This window comes from Chiloscyllium plagiosum, chromosome 11 (genome assembly GCF_004010195.1).
Source record: "Chiloscyllium plagiosum isolate BGI_BamShark_2017 chromosome 11, ASM401019v2, whole genome shotgun sequence".
Lineage (NCBI taxonomy): Eukaryota > Metazoa > Chordata > Chondrichthyes > Orectolobiformes > Hemiscylliidae > Chiloscyllium > Chiloscyllium plagiosum.
This window is the reverse complement of record NC_057720.1, coordinates 67,995,437-68,013,609: the sequence shown is the minus strand read 5'-3', so window position 1 is coordinate 68,013,609 and position 18,173 is coordinate 67,995,437. Positions and strand designations below refer to the sequence as shown.

The 18,173-nt window shown below is 40.9% G+C and overlaps 1 protein-coding gene across 5 annotated transcripts in view; it reads left to right on the top strand.

The window, feature by feature from the left end:
• Nucleotides 1-18,173, top strand: part of LOC122554524 (dual specificity protein phosphatase CDC14A-like) — a 180,447-nt gene that overhangs the window by 7,644 nt on the left and 154,630 nt on the right. For all 5 annotated transcript variants that reach the window (XR_006313008.1, XM_043699680.1, XM_043699682.1 and 2 more), the window contains exon 4: nucleotides 10,004-10,096. Coding sequence is in view for 4 of the 5 variants with exons in the window: in XM_043699680.1 (XP_043555615.1) it covers nucleotides 10,004-10,096 (93 nt within the window). In the remaining variant the exon portion in view is untranslated. The remainder of the gene's footprint in view (nucleotides 1-10,003; nucleotides 10,097-18,173) is intronic.

Here is an 18,173-nt window from a genome sequence, read left to right as displayed (position 1 = left end):
ATGTCATGTGAATATGTTGAAACCTTATTATAATAGAGAGAGGGAACTGGAGAAACAGGTGTTAGTTACTGCTCCACAGAGTGAGGAATCGAATCCAGATGTCGTGGAGTTTGATGTGCCTCAAAATATGTTAAACAATGAGAAAGTCCTTGAGGAATAGGATAGATTAGTGAACTACCTGTCTCAGGAGCAAAGAATCCGTTGAAAGGTTTGGTTAGATTAGATTACTTACAGTGTGGAAACAGGCCCTTCGGCCCAACAAGTCCACACTGAAGTGCAACCCACCCAGACCCATTCCCTTACATTTACCCCTGCATCTAACACTACGGGCAATTTAGCATGGCCAATTCACCTGACCTGCACTTTTTTGGACTGTGGGAGGAAACCGGAGCACCCGGAGGAAACCAACGCAGACACTGGGAAAATGTGCAAACTCCACACAGTCAGTCGCCTGAGGCGGGAATTGAACCTGGGTCTCCGGTGCTGTGAGGCAGCAGTGCTAACCACTGTGCCACCCACAAGGTGGCACATGAGGACATATGCAGCATGAGGACATATGCAGGAATAAGATGGGCAGGACTAATACTATTGTGTATGAGGTGGAGGTAAGGAATGCTGTTTCGCTAAAGCAACACACCTACAGACTTAATCCTTTCAAAGCCACACAAGTCCAGAAGGAAGTGGATGCGATGCTCAACGGAGATATCATTGAACCAAGTCAGAGTGAGTGGAGTTTGCCAATTGTATTAGTTCCCAAACCTGACAGGACTCAACGATTTTGTGTAGACTATTGGAAGGTCAATGCTATAACAAAATCAGACTCATACCCAATACCAAGATAGGAGGACTGTATTGAGAAAGTTGGACAAGCCAGTTACATGACAAAGTTGGACTTACTGCATGGTTATTGACAGGTATCTTTATCTGAGAAAATGAAAGAAGTTTGTGTTTGTAATTCCAAATGGGCGATATCAGTTCAAAGTGATGCCTTTTGGAGTGAAGAACGCACTAGCCACATTCTAAATACTCATGAACAGAGTTGGGGCTGGGTTAACAACCGGTGCAGTCTATCTGGATGATGTAGTGATCTTTAGTGGGTCATGGAAAGATCACATGGTACAGTTGGCAGAGCTCTTCAAACGATTAAAAGAAGCAAAACTGGTAATAAACTTAAAGAAAACAGAATTCGCGAAGGTAGAGGTGACGTTCTTGGGACGTAACATCGGTCATGGAAGGTTGATCTTGAGGAAAGCATAGACGATGGCCATCAAGGAATTTCCACAGCCATCCTCACAGAAAGAGGTACTTTGTTTTTAGTGACTAAGTGGATACTATTGGAAGTTTGTTCCAAACTTCAGCAGCATAGTGGCACCGCTAGCAAATTTACTGACTATGAACAAAAAATTTCGATGGACAGAACAATGCCAGGAGGCATTTGACAATTTAAAATCAATATTAACCATCACACCAGTTTTAGCTACACCAAATGTTTTGAAGCCCTTCAAAGTTGCAATTGATGCTAGCGATATAGGAGTTGGAGCTATACTGCTACAGGAAGATGATGATGGAATTGAACAGCCAATTGGCTACTTTCCAAGGATGCTCAACACCCACCAGAGAACATACTCTATTGTCGAAAAGGAATTATTGAGTTTGGTGCTGGTCTTAAAACATTTTAATGTTTATGTGATGAACAATGTGTCAGAGACAGTTGTGCACATTGATCACAGTCCTCTTGCGTTTTTGCAACAGTTTAAAGACCAGACTATAAGACTATTTTGTTGGAGTCTTGCGTTACAGACTTTTAAATTAGGAATTGCACATGTTGCGGGTCATAAAAATGAGATAGCAGATGCATTATCATGGATGTAAAGGATAAAGTTTAGCTAAGATTAAACAGATACCAGTGTTATGTGTGCAAAAATTTAATATGAACTTACAATGAAATACATAGGACATTAATCTAATGGGTTTAAGAATTAGAAAAATTGAAGCCATCTTTTCATTATGATGGTTCCTTTTTTTTTCTTAAGGAATGAGGTGTTATAAAGTTGAAGGCACATGACCCTCCAGAGAGCATCCCACCCAGAAACTTCTATCCCTGTAACCCTGCATTTCCCATGGCTAATGCACATAACCTATACATCCCTGGACACTATGGGTAGTTTAGCATAGCCAATCCACCTAACCCTCGCATCTTTGGACTGTAGGAGGAAACCCACGCAGACAGTTGCCCAAGGGTGGAGTCGAACCTGGGTCTGTTTAGCCTTTGTTCATAAGACTTTCTCTTCATACTGGAGATCATCCTAGTGTATCTTCTCTGAATTGCCTCCAATGAAATGATATCTTAAATAAGGGGACAGAAATGCTCACGGTACTCCACATGTGGTCTCACCGGCATTTTGTGCAGTTGCAATTAAACGTCTCTACTTTTCCTCTTCATCCTCCATGAACTAAGGGCCAACATTCCATTGGCCTTCCTGATTACCTTATAACAATCTGATGCAAAGGAATTGACTATGAGCATTTCTATTGTAATTTACTTTGCCAATCTTGAGGAAGGGAATTGTGAAAATGATGTTTTGAGCTATTATTTCATTTTCCTTCCCATTCTGTTTATTCATTGCAACTTGTCTTGCCTATTGTTTGTTATATCCCAGAATTAATATTGTTTCTGTTTACATCCATGTTTTGTCTCGCACTGGGTCAAAAGCCTATTTAATATTCTCTCTTTCTTTGACTTTTTTCAGTGAACTATTCTTTCCTTCCAAACTCTTCCTCCTGTCACCCAATCAAGCACTTTTCACTTTTTCAAATATTTTTCACCTACCTCACCGCTCAATTTCTACCATATTTATCATTTATACCAATATCTTCCTTCTTTCCAGTCACCATCCAAGACTTCAATCACGTAGAGCAAGTCCTGCTGCTCCGTATGCTCCAGTGGATGCATCATTGATTTTGCTACTGTTTCCTAATAAACAGTAATGATTAGAGACTTATTCTTACGTTTCTCAATCATCCTTTAACCCCTGATACCTGGACAGCACTAACCTTTCTGTTCAATTCACCTCAGTTGTTACTGCCCCTCTCATGCACAGTTGGCCGAAGAACACGTACAGCCCCATTACATATTTTTGGCTGAAGTGTCCACTCACGTACCCAATGTTCTTTATGTCCATGATTGAAGTGATCTCCTCAAATTCCAGGAGCAGCAATTACTGTTTTCTATGCTGTTGGCAGCAATTACTGTTTTCTTTGCTGTTGCGTTGTTTCGGAACTTTGGAGAGAAAAGATCAAAACAGCGGAACTTCTAAAAGGAGAAAGACAGATAAAAGGTAGTGAGCACGTGGTCAGTGAAGGAGAGGGAGAAAGAAACCTCCACTGCTAACTGACACAGCAGTGAATCTGTAGTTACTTCATTTGCTGTTTGAGTTCATATTTCTCTGGACATCGGAGTGCGTCTTGGAAAAATTAACAAACAATGAAATTTACAGCTGACCTTGGAGGAGCCTGTGTGGGCGATCTCACAGCACAGGAAAAGATAAGTGCATCGTTTTTAACATGTAACATTGCTGCAAGTCTACAGTAGTGAGTAGAGTAGGTTCCTTCGTGATTATATGTTTTATTGAGATCTGTCGCTTGATTAAATTTTAAAATATAAACCATAAGTATTAAATTAGCCTGGAGCACTTTTTTAGAGCTAAAAGATGGTGCTATTTTCTGGGTCTTTAGATTGTGAAGGAGCAAAGAGGGCCTTTAATAGAGTGATATGCTCTTCCAGTTGGATGTGGGAGTTTAGGGAGAGTTTCCATGTAACTGATGATTATGTCTGCAGGACGTGTCTTTGGTTGTGAATCCTATCAGATCGTGTGGATTGGTTGGAGCAGCAGTTAGAGGCAATGAGGAATTTCCAAGAGCTAGGGGGTGTGATGGATGGAAGTTACAGGAAGGAGAAAAGCCGCAGATACAGTCAGGTAGATGGATTAACTCTAGGAAAGGTAGAAGGGGGACGCAGATAGTGCAGGCGTCTTCTGTGGCTATCCCCATTTCAAACAGGTTTGCTGTTTTGGAAAATGTGGTGGATAATGGATTCACGGGAATGTAGCAAGAGCAGCCAGGTTTCTGGTATCGAGACTGGCTCCAATGTAATGATGGGTACGTGGGGGTTCCAAGCGATTGATTATGATAGGGGGCTCTCTAGTCAGAGGCACAGACAGGCGTTTCTGCGGCCAGCAGCAAAATATCAGAATGGTGTGTTGCCTCCCTGGTGACAGGGTCAAGGATGTCTGAGAGGGTGCAGAATGTTCTCAAAGGGGAGTGGGACCAGAGTCATTGTACACATTGGAGCTAATATAGGAAGGGAAAAGGATGAGATTCTGAAGGAAAAATATAGAAAGTTAGGCAGGAATTTAAAAAGGAGGTCCTTGAGGGTAGTACTATCTGTATTACTCCCAGTACTACGAGCTAGTGAGGGTAGGACTAGGATGATAGAGCAGATGAATGTGTGGCTGAGGAACTGGTGCAGGGGAGAAGTGTTCACATTTTTGGATCATTGGAATCTCTTCTGGGGTAGAAGTGACCTGAGCAAGAAGGATGGATTGCACCTGAATTGGACGGGGACTAATATACAGGCAGAGAGATTAGCTAGAGCTGCTTGGAAAATTTAAACGAGTAATGTTTGGTGGGGGGATGACCTAGAGAAATAGTGAGGAAAGAGATCAATCTGAGACTGGTACAGTTGGGAAAGCAAGCGAGTCAAACAGTCAGGGGAGGCAGGAACAAGGTGGGACTGATAAATTAAACTGCATTTACGTCAATGCAAGAGGCCTAACAGGGAAGGCAGATGAAGTCAGGGCATGGTTAGGAACATGGGACTGGGCTATCATAGCAATTTCAGAGGTGTGGCTTGGGTGTGGACACGACTGGCAGCTAATGTTCCAGGATGCAAATGCTATAGGAAGGATAGAAAGGGAGGGAGTGGTGTTTTTGATAAGGGTTAGCATTACTGCTGTACTTAGGGAGGATATTCTTAGGAATACATCTAGGGACGTTATTTGGGTGGAACTGAGAAATAAGAAAAGGATGATCACCTTTTTGGGATTGTATTATAGACCCCCAGTAGTCACTGGGAAATTGAGAAACAAATTTGTAAGGAGATTTCAGTTATCTGTAAGAATAATAAGGTGCTTATGTTAGGGGATTTTAACTTTCCAACCATGCATTGGCAATGCCATAGTGTTAAGGGTTTAGATGGAGAATAATTTGTTAAGTGTATACAAGAACATTTTCTGATTCAGTATTTGGATGTACCTAGTAGAGAAGGTGCAAAACCTCCTTTTGGGAAATAAGCCAGGGCAGATGACTGAGGTGTCAGTAGGGGTGCAGTTTGGTGCTAGTAACCTTGATTCTATTAGTTTTAAAGTAGTGATGGAAAAGGTTAGATCGGATCTAAACATTGAAGTTCTAAATTGGAGGGAGGTTAATTTTGACAGCATTTAGCAAGAACTTTCAAAAGCTGATTGGGAGCAGATGTTCACAGGTAAAGGGATGACTGGAAAATGGGAATCCTTCAAATATGAGAGTCCAGAGACAGTATATTCCTGTTAGGGTGAAAGGCAAGGCTAGTAGGTGTAGAGAATGATGGATGACTAGAGGAACTGAGGTTTTAGTTAAGAAACCGAAGGAAGCATATGTCAGGTATAGACAGGATAGATCATGAATCCTTAGAGTATAAAGGCAGTAGCAGTATACTTAAGAGGGAAATCAGGAGGGCAAAAAGGGGACATGAGATAACTTTTGCAAATAGGGTTAAGGAGAATCCAAACTGTTTTTATAAATACCTTAAGGACAAAAGGGTAACTAGGGAGAGAATAGGGCCCCTTAAAGATCAGCAAGGCAGCCTACGTGTGGAGCAGCAGGAGATGGGGGCGATACTAAACAATTATTTTGCATCAGTATTTACTGTGGAGAAGGACATCGAAGACATGGAATGTGGGGAAATAGATGGTGGCATCTTGAAAAATGTCCGTATTAGAGGCTGTGGTGCTGGATGTCTTGAAACGTATAAAAATGGATAAATCCCCAGGACCTGATCAGGTGTACCCTAGAAATCTGTGGGAAGCTAGTGAAGCAATTTCTGGGTCCCTTGCTGAGATATTTGTATCATCGATAGTCATAGGTGAGGTGCTGGAAGACTCTAGGTTGGCTAACGTGATGCCACTATTTAAGAAAGGTGGTAAGGACAAGCCAGGGAACTATAGACTGGTGAGTCTGGCATCAGTGATGGGCAAGTTGTTGGAGGGAATCCTGAGGGACAGGAATTATATGCATTTGGAAAGGCAAGGACTGATTTGGGATATTCAACATGGCTCTGTGCGTGGGAAATCATGTCTCACAAACTTGATTGAGTTTTTTGTAGAAGTAACAAAGACGATTGAGGGCAGAGCGGTAGATGTGATCTTTGTGGACTTCAGTAAGGCGCTCAAGGAGGTTCCTCATGGGAGACTTGTTAGTAAGGTTAGGTCTCCTGGAATACAGGAAGAACTAGCTATTTTGGATACCGAACAGGCTCGAAGTTAGACAGAGGGTGGTGGTGGAGGGTTGCTTTTCAGACTGGAGGCCTGTGACTGGTGGAGTGCCACAAAGATCACTACTTTACTGGGTCCACTACTTTTTGTCATTTATATAAATGATTTGGATGTGAACATAGAAGGTATAGTTAGTAAATTTGCAGATGACACCAAAATTGGAGGTGTAGTGGACAGCGAAGAAGGTTACCTCAAAGTACAAAGGGATCTTGATCAGATGGACAAATGGTCTGAGGAGTGGCAAATGGAGTTTAATTTAGACATATGCAAGGTGCTGCATTTTGGAAAAGCAAATCAAAGCAGGACTTGTACACTTAATGGTAAGGTCCTGGGGAGTGTTACTGAACAGAGACACCTTGGAGTGCAGGTTCATAGTTCCTTGAAAGTAGAGTAGCAGATAGATAGGATAGTGAAGAAGGCATTTGGTATGCTTTCCTTTATTGGTCAGTGCATTGAGTATAGGGGTTTGGAGGTCATGTTCTGGCTGTACAGGACATTGGTTAGGCCACTGTTGGAATATTGCATGCAATTCTGGTTTTCTTCCTGTCGGAAGGATGTTGTGAAACTTGAAAGGGTTCAGAAAAATTTACAAGGATGTTGCCAGGCTTGGAGGACTTGAGCAAAAGGGAGAGGTTGAATAGGCTGGAGCGGGTTTCCCTGGAGCATCACACCCTTTGGTCCAACCCGTCCATGCTGACCAGATATCCCAACCCAATCTAGTCCCATCTGCCAGCACCTGGCCCATATCCCTCCAAACCCTTCCTATTCATATACCCATCCAAATGCCTCCTAAATGCTGCAATTGTACCAGCCTCCACCACATCCTCTGGCAGCTCATTCCATACATGTACCACCCTCTGTGTGAAAAAGTTGCCCCATAGGTCTCTTTTATATCTTTCCCCTCTCACCCTAAACCTATGCCCTCTAGTTCTGGACTACCCCACTCCAGGGAAAAGACCTTGTCTATTTATCTTATCCATGCCCCTCATAATTTTATAAATCTCTATAAGGTCACCCCTCAGCCTCCGACGCTCCAAAGTTGGAGGCAGATGACAAGCAGTTAAGAGAAAGGGGGACTTAGAGTTGTGAATAGTTGTTTTTAATATTCACTTTTAGAGTTAAGGAATAAGTTGATTATTATATTCTTTAAATAGTGGAATATGGGAGTTGTCTATCACTCCTACTTTAACAGATTACGAGGCGAGGTGAGCCTTTCTGGGCATTTGGTTTAATTAACAAAAGGGTTCACCGCCATGTTGTAACAATGGCAGTAATTTAACAGACATTAAAGCTGTTATGACATTTAACCAGTCAAATTTAACCAGTTTAAATGCAAACTCGATATGGTTTAATATCCTGGAGTATAATTTAAACTGGTTAAATTTGACTGGTTAAATTTGAAATGTTGTCAGAAGAGCAACCAAAACCCATGTAACATTTGGCTGTGAAATGGATACCTATTTTCAATTTTCCAGTACACTCTGGAACTGCCATCTAGTCATATACACAAGTGCTTGTAATCTCACCATTCGGAACAGCATTCCCTCTCTCTCTTAAAGGCACAGTACATGCCTTAAACTTCATAATAAGCCTTGGGAAGAGATGATTAGTCTCTTAGGATGGAACCAGAATTAAAGCTTTTTTTTTTCAATCTGTGCTTTCTGAGGCAATGAGCTTGGTTCAGAATGACAGAGTATGAAGCTTTGAAAGCTCTCTACCTAATCTCCCATACCAGCTTCTGAAAACCTGAAGAATAGAATGCTGAGTTAGACTTATTACTGCCAATCGCTGAGAAAATCTGAGAAATGACCCTATTTTCAGAAAGGCAACAGAGGAGTTCACATTTATGCCTATGAAACAATGCATCACGAAAAGCATTTAAGTAATCTGGCCAAATTTGTTATTTTCTTTTATTAAAACCTTTAACTTTCTGTCTTTGTCTTTTGTATGAAATGGTAGCCAAGCACACACATTTGGGGTTGCAAGCATAGAAATTAATTATTACCTTGTTTAATTGTTCCTCTGCTAAAGTTAGTGAATTGAATAATTATGTCTCTTGATTGCGATACAAAACCACTGTCTGGAATTAATCATCCACAAAGACTGGGATTGGTTCTTCAAAAGTCTGGTTAGGCAACATTGGTGTAATTATTGGGTGTTTTCTGTTTAGTTTTACTGCAGATGCCGAGGTAGCAAGGCTGATTTTGGTTAGGCTGTACGTCTTCTTGTCGTTATCCATTCCTCAGGGCAATTTGCTAAAAAAAAAACCAAAGTAATGGGAAATCAGGAAGCAAACATTTGCAACAGTCGATGTACTGACTATACCCAGCCAGTCACTATTGCAATGCCTGACGAAGGGCTTTTGCCTGAAACGTCGATTTTACTGCTCCTCGGATGCAGCCTGAACTGTGCTTTTCAAGCACCACTCTAATCTAAACACTATTGCAATGCTGTCAACACAATGTCCTGACGTTAGGTTTGATTCTCCAGTTGGACAATATTTTGCTACATAATCCTGAGTGTATGAAATATTATACTGACAACCAATTTGGGATTGTAAGTCAGAGTCATCATGGTGTACTTTCATGTACTGGAAGCTCCGTATGTTAATATTCACAAGGCCCAGTAGAACATGTACACGTTCCAAGGCAATAGTACAGCTGGCAGCCATTCTCTAGTTCACTCCTCTGGTTGATGCTTTGACCAATCAGCCAAACTGCTTGTTTTTAAACTTTATATCAGGTTTGGCAGTTAATGATGACTGACACTGGTGAATTTTCTGTAGCAACGTCTGTACCAATCCAAGTCAATTTGTAAATTAGTCAGACTCTATTCCATACAGTATAAATGTTCTTTTCCTTTGGATATTCCTTGCATATTATCCTGTTGAGTGCAAAACAAAAATCTTCAACGTGTCTTTTTTTTCAGCAATGCATAGTTTAGTGTTACAGCCAAGTCACTAATTCTTTACAACTAAGCCAGGCAAACATGAATTACGTGTTGAAATTGTCCAGTTTGGAAAAGTACTAAAGTCAGAGTTTTTTCTAATAGTCATGCATGGAGATTTCCAGGATTAGAACCCCTTGCAAATTTTATCAGTTAACAGAAGCTTTTATATGTGGGAGAGTTAACTTTGATTCTGCAGAAACCATATCTGTGCAGGCCTCAGTTCTGAGACTTCAATGAATCTCACCATCAGATATAAAATGGGAATTTTCACAAGTTTGTTTTCTAATGCTAATGGATAGCCATTAGACACAGCAGTGTAATGTATTTGGAACTGTCCGTGGAGTGATGAAAAATACAATGGCCAAATTCAAGGCTTGTAATAAAATAGTATGAAAATTGTATTCTTGGATGTTTTTGAAAAATTAACTGGACGTTACTTAACATGAAACTGTTTTCCCTTTTAGTCATTTACTTTGTCAAGGAAGAAGATTGTCCACTACACCAGCTTTGATCAACGAAAACGAGCTAATGCAGCATTTCTTATTGGTGCCTATTCAGTAAGTAATGCTTTTATTTATACTTGCAGTTTTGTTTATCTCTGCTTTGAAAGAATTGACTATTTAACTATGAAAGCTTTGTCAGTGGGGGAAAAAAACTCTGTAGATGTGGTCTTTAACACATTCCTAATCTAAACTATTGAAAGCTCCAAAACTTTAGATTTTTTAAATATTAATAGAAGTTTGCAGAGTGTTAGTCACCTGAGGTCAAGTAAAAATTGGCTCACATGATAAAAGATTTAGTAAAAGACTTAAGGACTACTTTAAATGAGAAGAAGGGGAGGAGGAAATTCCATAACCTAAAACATTATACATTGTTCTCCTGCTATACCTAGTGCCTCATGAGGTAGTCAATTTCTTTCACTGCTGTTTTGATTAGAACAAGATTGATGATTATCTTGAGTGTCACCAGGGCCCTTGTCTGTACTATGCTTGATTTATTATTGTTTCAAACACAATGTTTCATTCATTACTCTGTCTCTATAAAAGTGCGATACAGCTCAACACAGCGAGGCTGTGGTGTTAGCTTGTTAGTAAGTAACTAGGCATCAATTGGACTTTTGTTCAGAAGTTGTAGTAGCAATTTGCATTTCACTTTCAGCTTTTTAATATTCAACTTTTCTACTTGCTATGAAAAGCAGTTTAAAATGAAATACTGAAATTGTAAATCTAATATTTATTAGTCCTGTTGCTCCTAAAAGTGGAAACTTACACATGTTTTGTCTTGATGCTTTCATAGCAGTTAATTTACATATTTCTTGAACATCTGTGTTCATGGAGTTGAACGTCCTAGAATCAAAATCTACAATATTAATTAAACTTACAGAATATACTATGTTCTTTACTAATGCTCTTTGCTGATGCAGGTAGCAACAGATATTTGGATCATCGATAGTCACAGGTGAGGTGCTGGAAGACTGGAAGTTGACTAATGTGGTGCCACTATTTAAGAAAGGTGGTAAGGAAAAGCTAGGGTACTATAAACCGATGAACCTGCCATTGGTGTAGGCAAGTTGTTGGAGGGAATCCTGAGGGACAGGATTTTGATGTATTTGAATAGGCAAGGACTGATTAGGTTTACTCCACATGGCTTTGTACATTGGTTCATAGTTCCTTGAAAGTGGAGTTGCGGGTGGATAGGATAGTGAAGAAGGCCTTTTGGTATGCTTTCCTTTATTGGTCTGTGCATTGAGTGTAGGAGTTGGGACGTCATGTTGCGGCTGTACAGGACATGGGTTAGGACACTTTTGGAATATTGTGTGCAATTCTGGTCTCCCTCCAGTGGAAGGATGATGTGAAACTTGAAAGGGTTCAGCAAAGATTTACAAGGATGTTGCTAGGGTTGGAGGGTTTGAGCTATAGGGACAGGCAGAATAGGCTCGCGCTGTTTTCCCTGGAACATCGGGGGCCGAGAGATGACCTTGTAGAGATTTATAAAATCATGAGGGGCATGAATAGATAAATAGTCAAGGTCTTTTCCCCAGGGTGGCAGAGTCCAGAACTAGAGGGGATAGGTTTAGGTGAGAGGGAAAATTTTAAAAGGGACCTAAGGGCAACTTTTCCACACAAAAGACAGTGTGTTTTTGGAATGAGCTGCTAGAGGAAGTGGTGGAGGCTGGCAGAATTATGACATTTAAAAGCATATGTATGAGTATATGAGAAGGAAGGGTTTAGAGGGATATGGACCAAATGCTGGCAAATGGGACTAGATTGACTTAGGATATCTGGTTGGCATGGATGATTTGTACTGAAGGGTCTGTTTCTGTGCTATACATCTTTATGACTCAGAATCTATTTGATTTGCATTTATTAACAACAATTTATTTGATATGGTCTTGCACATTGCTGTCTTTCTTTGCAAATTTTTTCCTGAAATTTGTGCATATTTCAATGTTACTTGTCAGCGGGTGCACTTCAGTATCTGAGTTGCAGATAATACAAACAATGATGTGCAATTAGCCATGAACATCCACACTCCTGACCTTTTAAAATGGAACAAAAGTAATTCAAAACCGTTTTGAGGTAGTTCTGTCTAGGGCATCTATCTAAGGAACTTACTGGAACTGAGCTGATTTGCCGCTAATGTTCACAGCCATCTTTTTTGCCAGTCCAGAAGAGTCCAACCAATGGGGATTTTGCATGCTTCTCATTGACTTCAATATTGCTGAAATTCTTTTGATGCCACATTTCATCAAACACTGCTCTTGGTTTCAAGAGTAGTCACTCTCCTGAAATTGAGCTCTTTGGACAAAAGCTGATGCTCCTGATGGAGCAAGCCCAAATTGGGCATCTGTGAGCAGGTTATCACTGTGTAAATGCCACCTAGAGCTGTTGGTGACATCGTCCATTATTCTGCTGATTTTTGATCATTGTCTGGGATGAAGTTAGCCAGCTGGGAATTGTCCTGCTTTTTGCGAAAACTCCTCGGCAGTTTTCAAGATTTATTCACATAATTTGTAGTTCTTAATTAGGTAATCCAGGATATTTGTTGCTTTTGAGTGCAGCAATTACCTTCCTCACCTCATTTTCAGCGAATATTTTTACACTTTTTTTATTCAATGCTTAATTGAGAACCTGATCAACTTTGGGCTATGTTGACCCATAGAGAATCTATTGCGGGCTTCCTGGAAGTGTTCTGCCCACTGTGATAACTTGACTTCACCCTCCTCTTTTGTGTTTAGTATAATATCTCTTGTAGTGATTGGTCCCATACTTGCTTAGATGCTGTCAGTAATCATCTTTATGACTCAACTGTGGGAAGCTGCATCTTCTGTTCTTCCTTGCTGATCACGTTTTTTCATTTTGTCATTTTTTTTTCTGTTTGAATACTTCTTTTCACCTCTGCATCTTTATTTCAAAAGGGTTTGGTGGAAGACAAAACAAGAAACACTTTTTCTGCTGAAGTACTTTTGTTCTTACACTGGAAGATTCCAAGAACGGTTGCTAATTCATACTTCCTTCAAACAAGTTTATGTATTGGTTTCTCTTCCTTTGCTACTTTTAATTCCTTGCACCAATCAAATGTTCCATGCACTATGAACACCTTGGGTCCCCTTACCTAAGGAAAGGTATTGGAGGCAGCCCAGAGTAAGATCAGTTGTCTGATCTCAGACATGGAAGGGCTGTGTTTTATGAGTTGAGTCGGTTGTGCCCCCACTCATTGGAATTTAGAAGAAGCTTTTTATTGAAACATACAAGATTCTTATGAGATTTAGAGTCATACAGTCATAGAGATGTACAGCACAGAAACAGACCCTTCGGTTCAACTCGTCTATGCCGACCAGATATCCCAACCCAATCTAGTCCCACCTTCCAGCACTCAGCCCATATCCCTCCAAACCCTTCCTATTCACGTACCCATCCAGATGCCTTTTAAATGTTGCAGTTGTACCAGCCTCCACCACTTACTCTGGCAGCTCATTCCATACACGCACCACCCTCTGTGTGAAAAAAGTTGCCCCCTAGGTCTCTTTTACATCTTTCCCTTCTCACCCTAAACTCTCTTGTTCTGGACTCTCCCACCCCAGGTAAAAGACTTTGTCTATTTAACCTATCCATGCCCCTCATGGGAGATTTGACAGGGTAGATGCGGAATTGTTGCTTTCCTCTAAAGAGAGTCTAGGACCAGAGGGCACAATTTCAGAATAAGGGGTTACCCATTTAAATCAGATGAGGTGGAATTTCTTCTTTCCTAAGGATAGTGAAACTATGGAATTCTTTACCACCGAGAATGTTGAGGCTAGATTGTTAAACTGAGATAGGCGTATTTTTAATCAGTAAGGGAATGAAGGGTTATGGGGAAAGGCGGGAAACAGGAGTTGAAGATTATCAGATCAGCCATGATCTCATTGAATGGTGGAGCAGATTCGAGGATGAATGGCCTAATTGTGCTCTTGCATCCTGTGGTACATTATTTTGTGTCCTTAAGAGAGAGAAAATGAGAAATGACTGAGTAGCAAATACTGTTGAGTGACTTTTTGACTGTGGAATTTCCCTTTTTTTTTGGTTCTGGCCTCCACCTGGTCTAGGGAGCCACAGCTCAGCTCCTCCATATTTCACCTGCCACCAAGCTAACTTGCACTTTGAAGATGAAGAGATCAACTTCCAGTTGGTGGCCCTGCTCCCACTTGCAGCCTGTAGAGCACCATCCAATGGTGGGTTGGGATTTTGGGTGATTCTGCATTGCTGAAGCAGTGGGATTAGGGGGAAGGTAGGGCCAGCAGAGGGAAGAATTGTGCCTGGGATATTGAGTAGGAGAGAAGGGAGCAAAGGTGGATAAAGTGGATGAGGCCTGCTGCTAGTGTTCAAAGCCTATGGAGGAGTAGGAGTAAAAATATTCTGACTGAGGCCTGCAGTCTGGGTTCCAGAAATGGATCGGAGTCCAAGGTGGTGGAAAATGGTGCCATTTCTTCGCTATATTTGTCAATTTTTTTTCTCTAGAGAATTGAGTCTCATCCAGGTAGAGTGGTGCTTGGAGAAGAAATTCGATGTTTGGGTGGGGAGGTAGTTAAAGAATGTAAGTAGGATCTGATTTCTGATTGGGTGGGGGGGGGGGTACCTGGCTTGGGAAAAGGGTGCTTGTGGTTAGGGTTAGAGATTTCGGTTATACTGTGGATTGGCGAGGGGGTGTTTGTAGAGAGTCCGGTTTCACTGAAATGTCTGTCTCTGTTGAATTTGGAGAGTTTAGCACAAATCTGTACAAGAACATTTGATGCTGTTTACAAATTGGTATTTTTAAAATACTAATCCTGAATTGAAATCTTGTGTTCTATAATAATATGCCATAGACTCATAAGCATTTATAGCGCAGCCAGAGACTATTCAGCTCATTGTGCCCATGCCAGTCCCATTTTCCAGCTCTTGACTCATAGCCCTAGACGCAATGGCAGCACAAATGAAGATCTGCATACTGTTTAGCTGTTAAGAGTTTCTGACTCGCCCACCTTTTTTACGCAGTAAGTTCCAGGCTCCCACCACTTTTTGGGTCAGAAGACCTCTCCTCTTGGCCTCTTACCACTTATCTATGCCCTCTGGTTATTGATTGCTGTACTACTATAAAAAGTGCTAGTCCTCCTATTTATGTTCCTCAATTTCTTGAACAAGTCGTTCTTCTATAATGCGCATTTCATCAATGCGATTTAGCTGTAATGCGATTGGTGAATTGGGGAATGGAGTTTTTCAAATCGCGAACGCCCAGTGGCTGTTATATGATTCCATCTCCGTCAGAACGTGAAGAACTGGTCTTTGTGTCGACATCACGTTGTCAGTTGACTCACTCCCTTTCTTATGAAAAGCTTCATGAAAGGCACAGTGCTATACTCAGTGATTTTTAGGTCCTGTTTTTGCAAATTTTGCTGTGTTTTCCATGAATGTGGAAGGTCAAAATTGCAAGAATGTCGACAAGAAGCATCCAGATGAAAAAAACCGTGGGTGGTGACTGTAGAATGGCTATAACACATGAACAGAAGCTAGATGTTATAAAGCGTTTTTGAGCGTAATGAAAGAATGTGATGCTGTTTGTGCAACAGGAAGAAAGGAGTCTGCGCTAAGCACCATTAGAGACAATGTGAAAAGGATTAAAGCAAGCTGCATTGCTGGAACAAGTCTTGAGTGCTCACAAATCTGAGATCACAAACAAAGGAACTTGGGGAGTTGGAGAGACTTCTAAGTGTATGGATAGAAGATGAATCGAAAAAGCAATCTGGGACCACCTTTCTCACCATTAAACAGAAAGCCTTGTCAATCTGAGGTTCTAAGGGGAAAAAAAGCTGAAAATCCTGCAGATGTGCCTGCCTTCAGTGCTCTTAGTAGCTGGTTTGCTGGGTTTAAGAACTGCTATGTTTTTCATAATGTAAAGTTACGTAGCTGCCATTGCAGATGAGGAACCTGCGCTGTGTTTCTTTCCGAGATCGAGAAAGAAAGCTGCGCTTTAGATCAAATCTTCAATTTGGACGAGACAGGCTTAGGCTTATACTGGAAGTGATTGGCATCAGAGCCTACATTTCTAAGAGTGAAGCACATGCTCCAGATTCTAAGGATAGTATGACTGTGTTGTTGAGAGACTTAAAGCTTAAGCTTGTTCTGGTGTACTACTCTGCCAACTTTTGACCTTGAAAGGTTACCTTAAGTCCAATCTAGGCCTTTCCTTCAGGTCAAACGAAAAAGGTTGGATGATCAGGCAGATTCTTTCTGACCTTTGTTGTTGATGTTTTCAAGGATGTTTTTAGAAATTATTGAGGATTTCAAGATTCTCCTCATTCTGGACAATGCACCAAGCCATCCTCCCACCATTGATGCTTTCAGAAAGCTCATCAAAGTGCTTTTTCCACTTCTGAACACAACCTCTCTCATTCAACCCATGGACATAGGTACAATAGGAGTTTTTAAAGCTTATTATTTAAGGTACACATTCAAGAAGCTGGTTGCAGCTACTGAGGAGGATAATGAAGACCATGTTCTTCACTTTTAGAAAAGCTTTAACATTACGATTGCTATTGACATCATTGTGGAGGCCTGGGGTGATGTCAGTATGGAATGTTTGCATACAGTTTGGTGAAAGCTGCTTCCAGATTTTCATGGTTTTAAAGGCATTGAACCATCAGGAGCTACCAGCAATCAAAGAACATTGTGTCGCTCTTGCAAAGCAAGTTGGATTTGAAGAAGTATAGACTGAGGATGTTGGAGCTGCTTGAACCCCGTTGTAAAAACCTCTCCACAGCGGATCTATAACAATTTGTTTTTGTGGGGGAAATTGAAGCTCTAGATGAAGGTGAAATCCAGGATACAGCACCATGAGAACTTTCCACTTCTTTTGTTTTCTATCCTGAGGGAAGTTGAAAAGCAGTTGTAGCTCTTAGAAGATGATGACTACGATGCAGAACACAGCAGGATACCAGTTCATGGCATAAAGTCTTATCTGTCATTTTGTTGACAGCTTCTCCATGAAAGAAAAATATGGCGAAGCAGCAAAATTCTAACTCCCAAGAAACAGTCTGAGGATGATGAACCACCAAGCCATCCACTTCTGCACTAAATATTTTCTTGTGTTGTAAACCTGCACCCAAAACTGCACCTGAAAGTAATGATGATGCTGATGGTGACCCTTAGCTTCTGTCTTAATGCAATACTGTAACTCAGCAAACTAAAAAACCCTTTGAAATGTTACATTTATTGTATTATTTAATTAAAATATATGACTGAAATGTTTACTAACATTTGTGTTAGGTTAACTACTATTTTTGTTTCTATTTTTACTGATAGTTTTGGTGGTTCGCCCCAACCCTGCTTTTCCCCATAGGCACCATTGTTTGTATTGCATGATTTTCTATAACACGAGGTCGCATGTGAATGCAACTACCACATTATAGCAGATGAGATTGTTGGATTCCCTCCGTCTTTATTGCTCTAAGAAAAACAACTTATCCAATCTTTCCTTGTGGCACAGACCCTCCAACCCAGGCAACATCTTAGTAAATCTCACCTGCACCCATTCTACTGGAATTACATCCTTCCTTTTTAATTTGGTACTCAGAATTGCATGCACTACTCCAGTTGCGTCCTTACTATAATTTTTATACAGTTCCAGCATAACCTCCCTGCTCTTGTATTCTGTGGCTTGACTAAGAAGGAGAAAGTGAGGACTGCAGATGCTGGAGATCAGAGCTTAAAAATGTGTTGCTGGAAAAGTGCAGCAGGTCATGCAGAAGAAGGGTTTATGCCCGAAACGTCGATTTTTTCCTGCTCCTTTGCTGCCTGACCTGCTGCGCTTTTCCAGCAACACCTTTTTAAGCTAAGAAGAGTAAGTATCTTATGGCTTCTTAACCGTCTTTATCTACCTTTGCTGTTACCTTCAGGGATGTGTGGATATGCACAGCAAAAATCTTTGATCTTCAGTACTTTCCAAGATTTTACCATTTACAGAGGAAACTCGATTATCCGAATAACAATTATCCAAAAATCAGATTATCCGAAGGAGATCTCTATCTCCTATGGAAACATTACATCAAAGGCGTGTTTCCAACAGCGATCATGTCTGTTGTTTACAATGATTAAACGGGCACCGTCTGCAAATGACTGT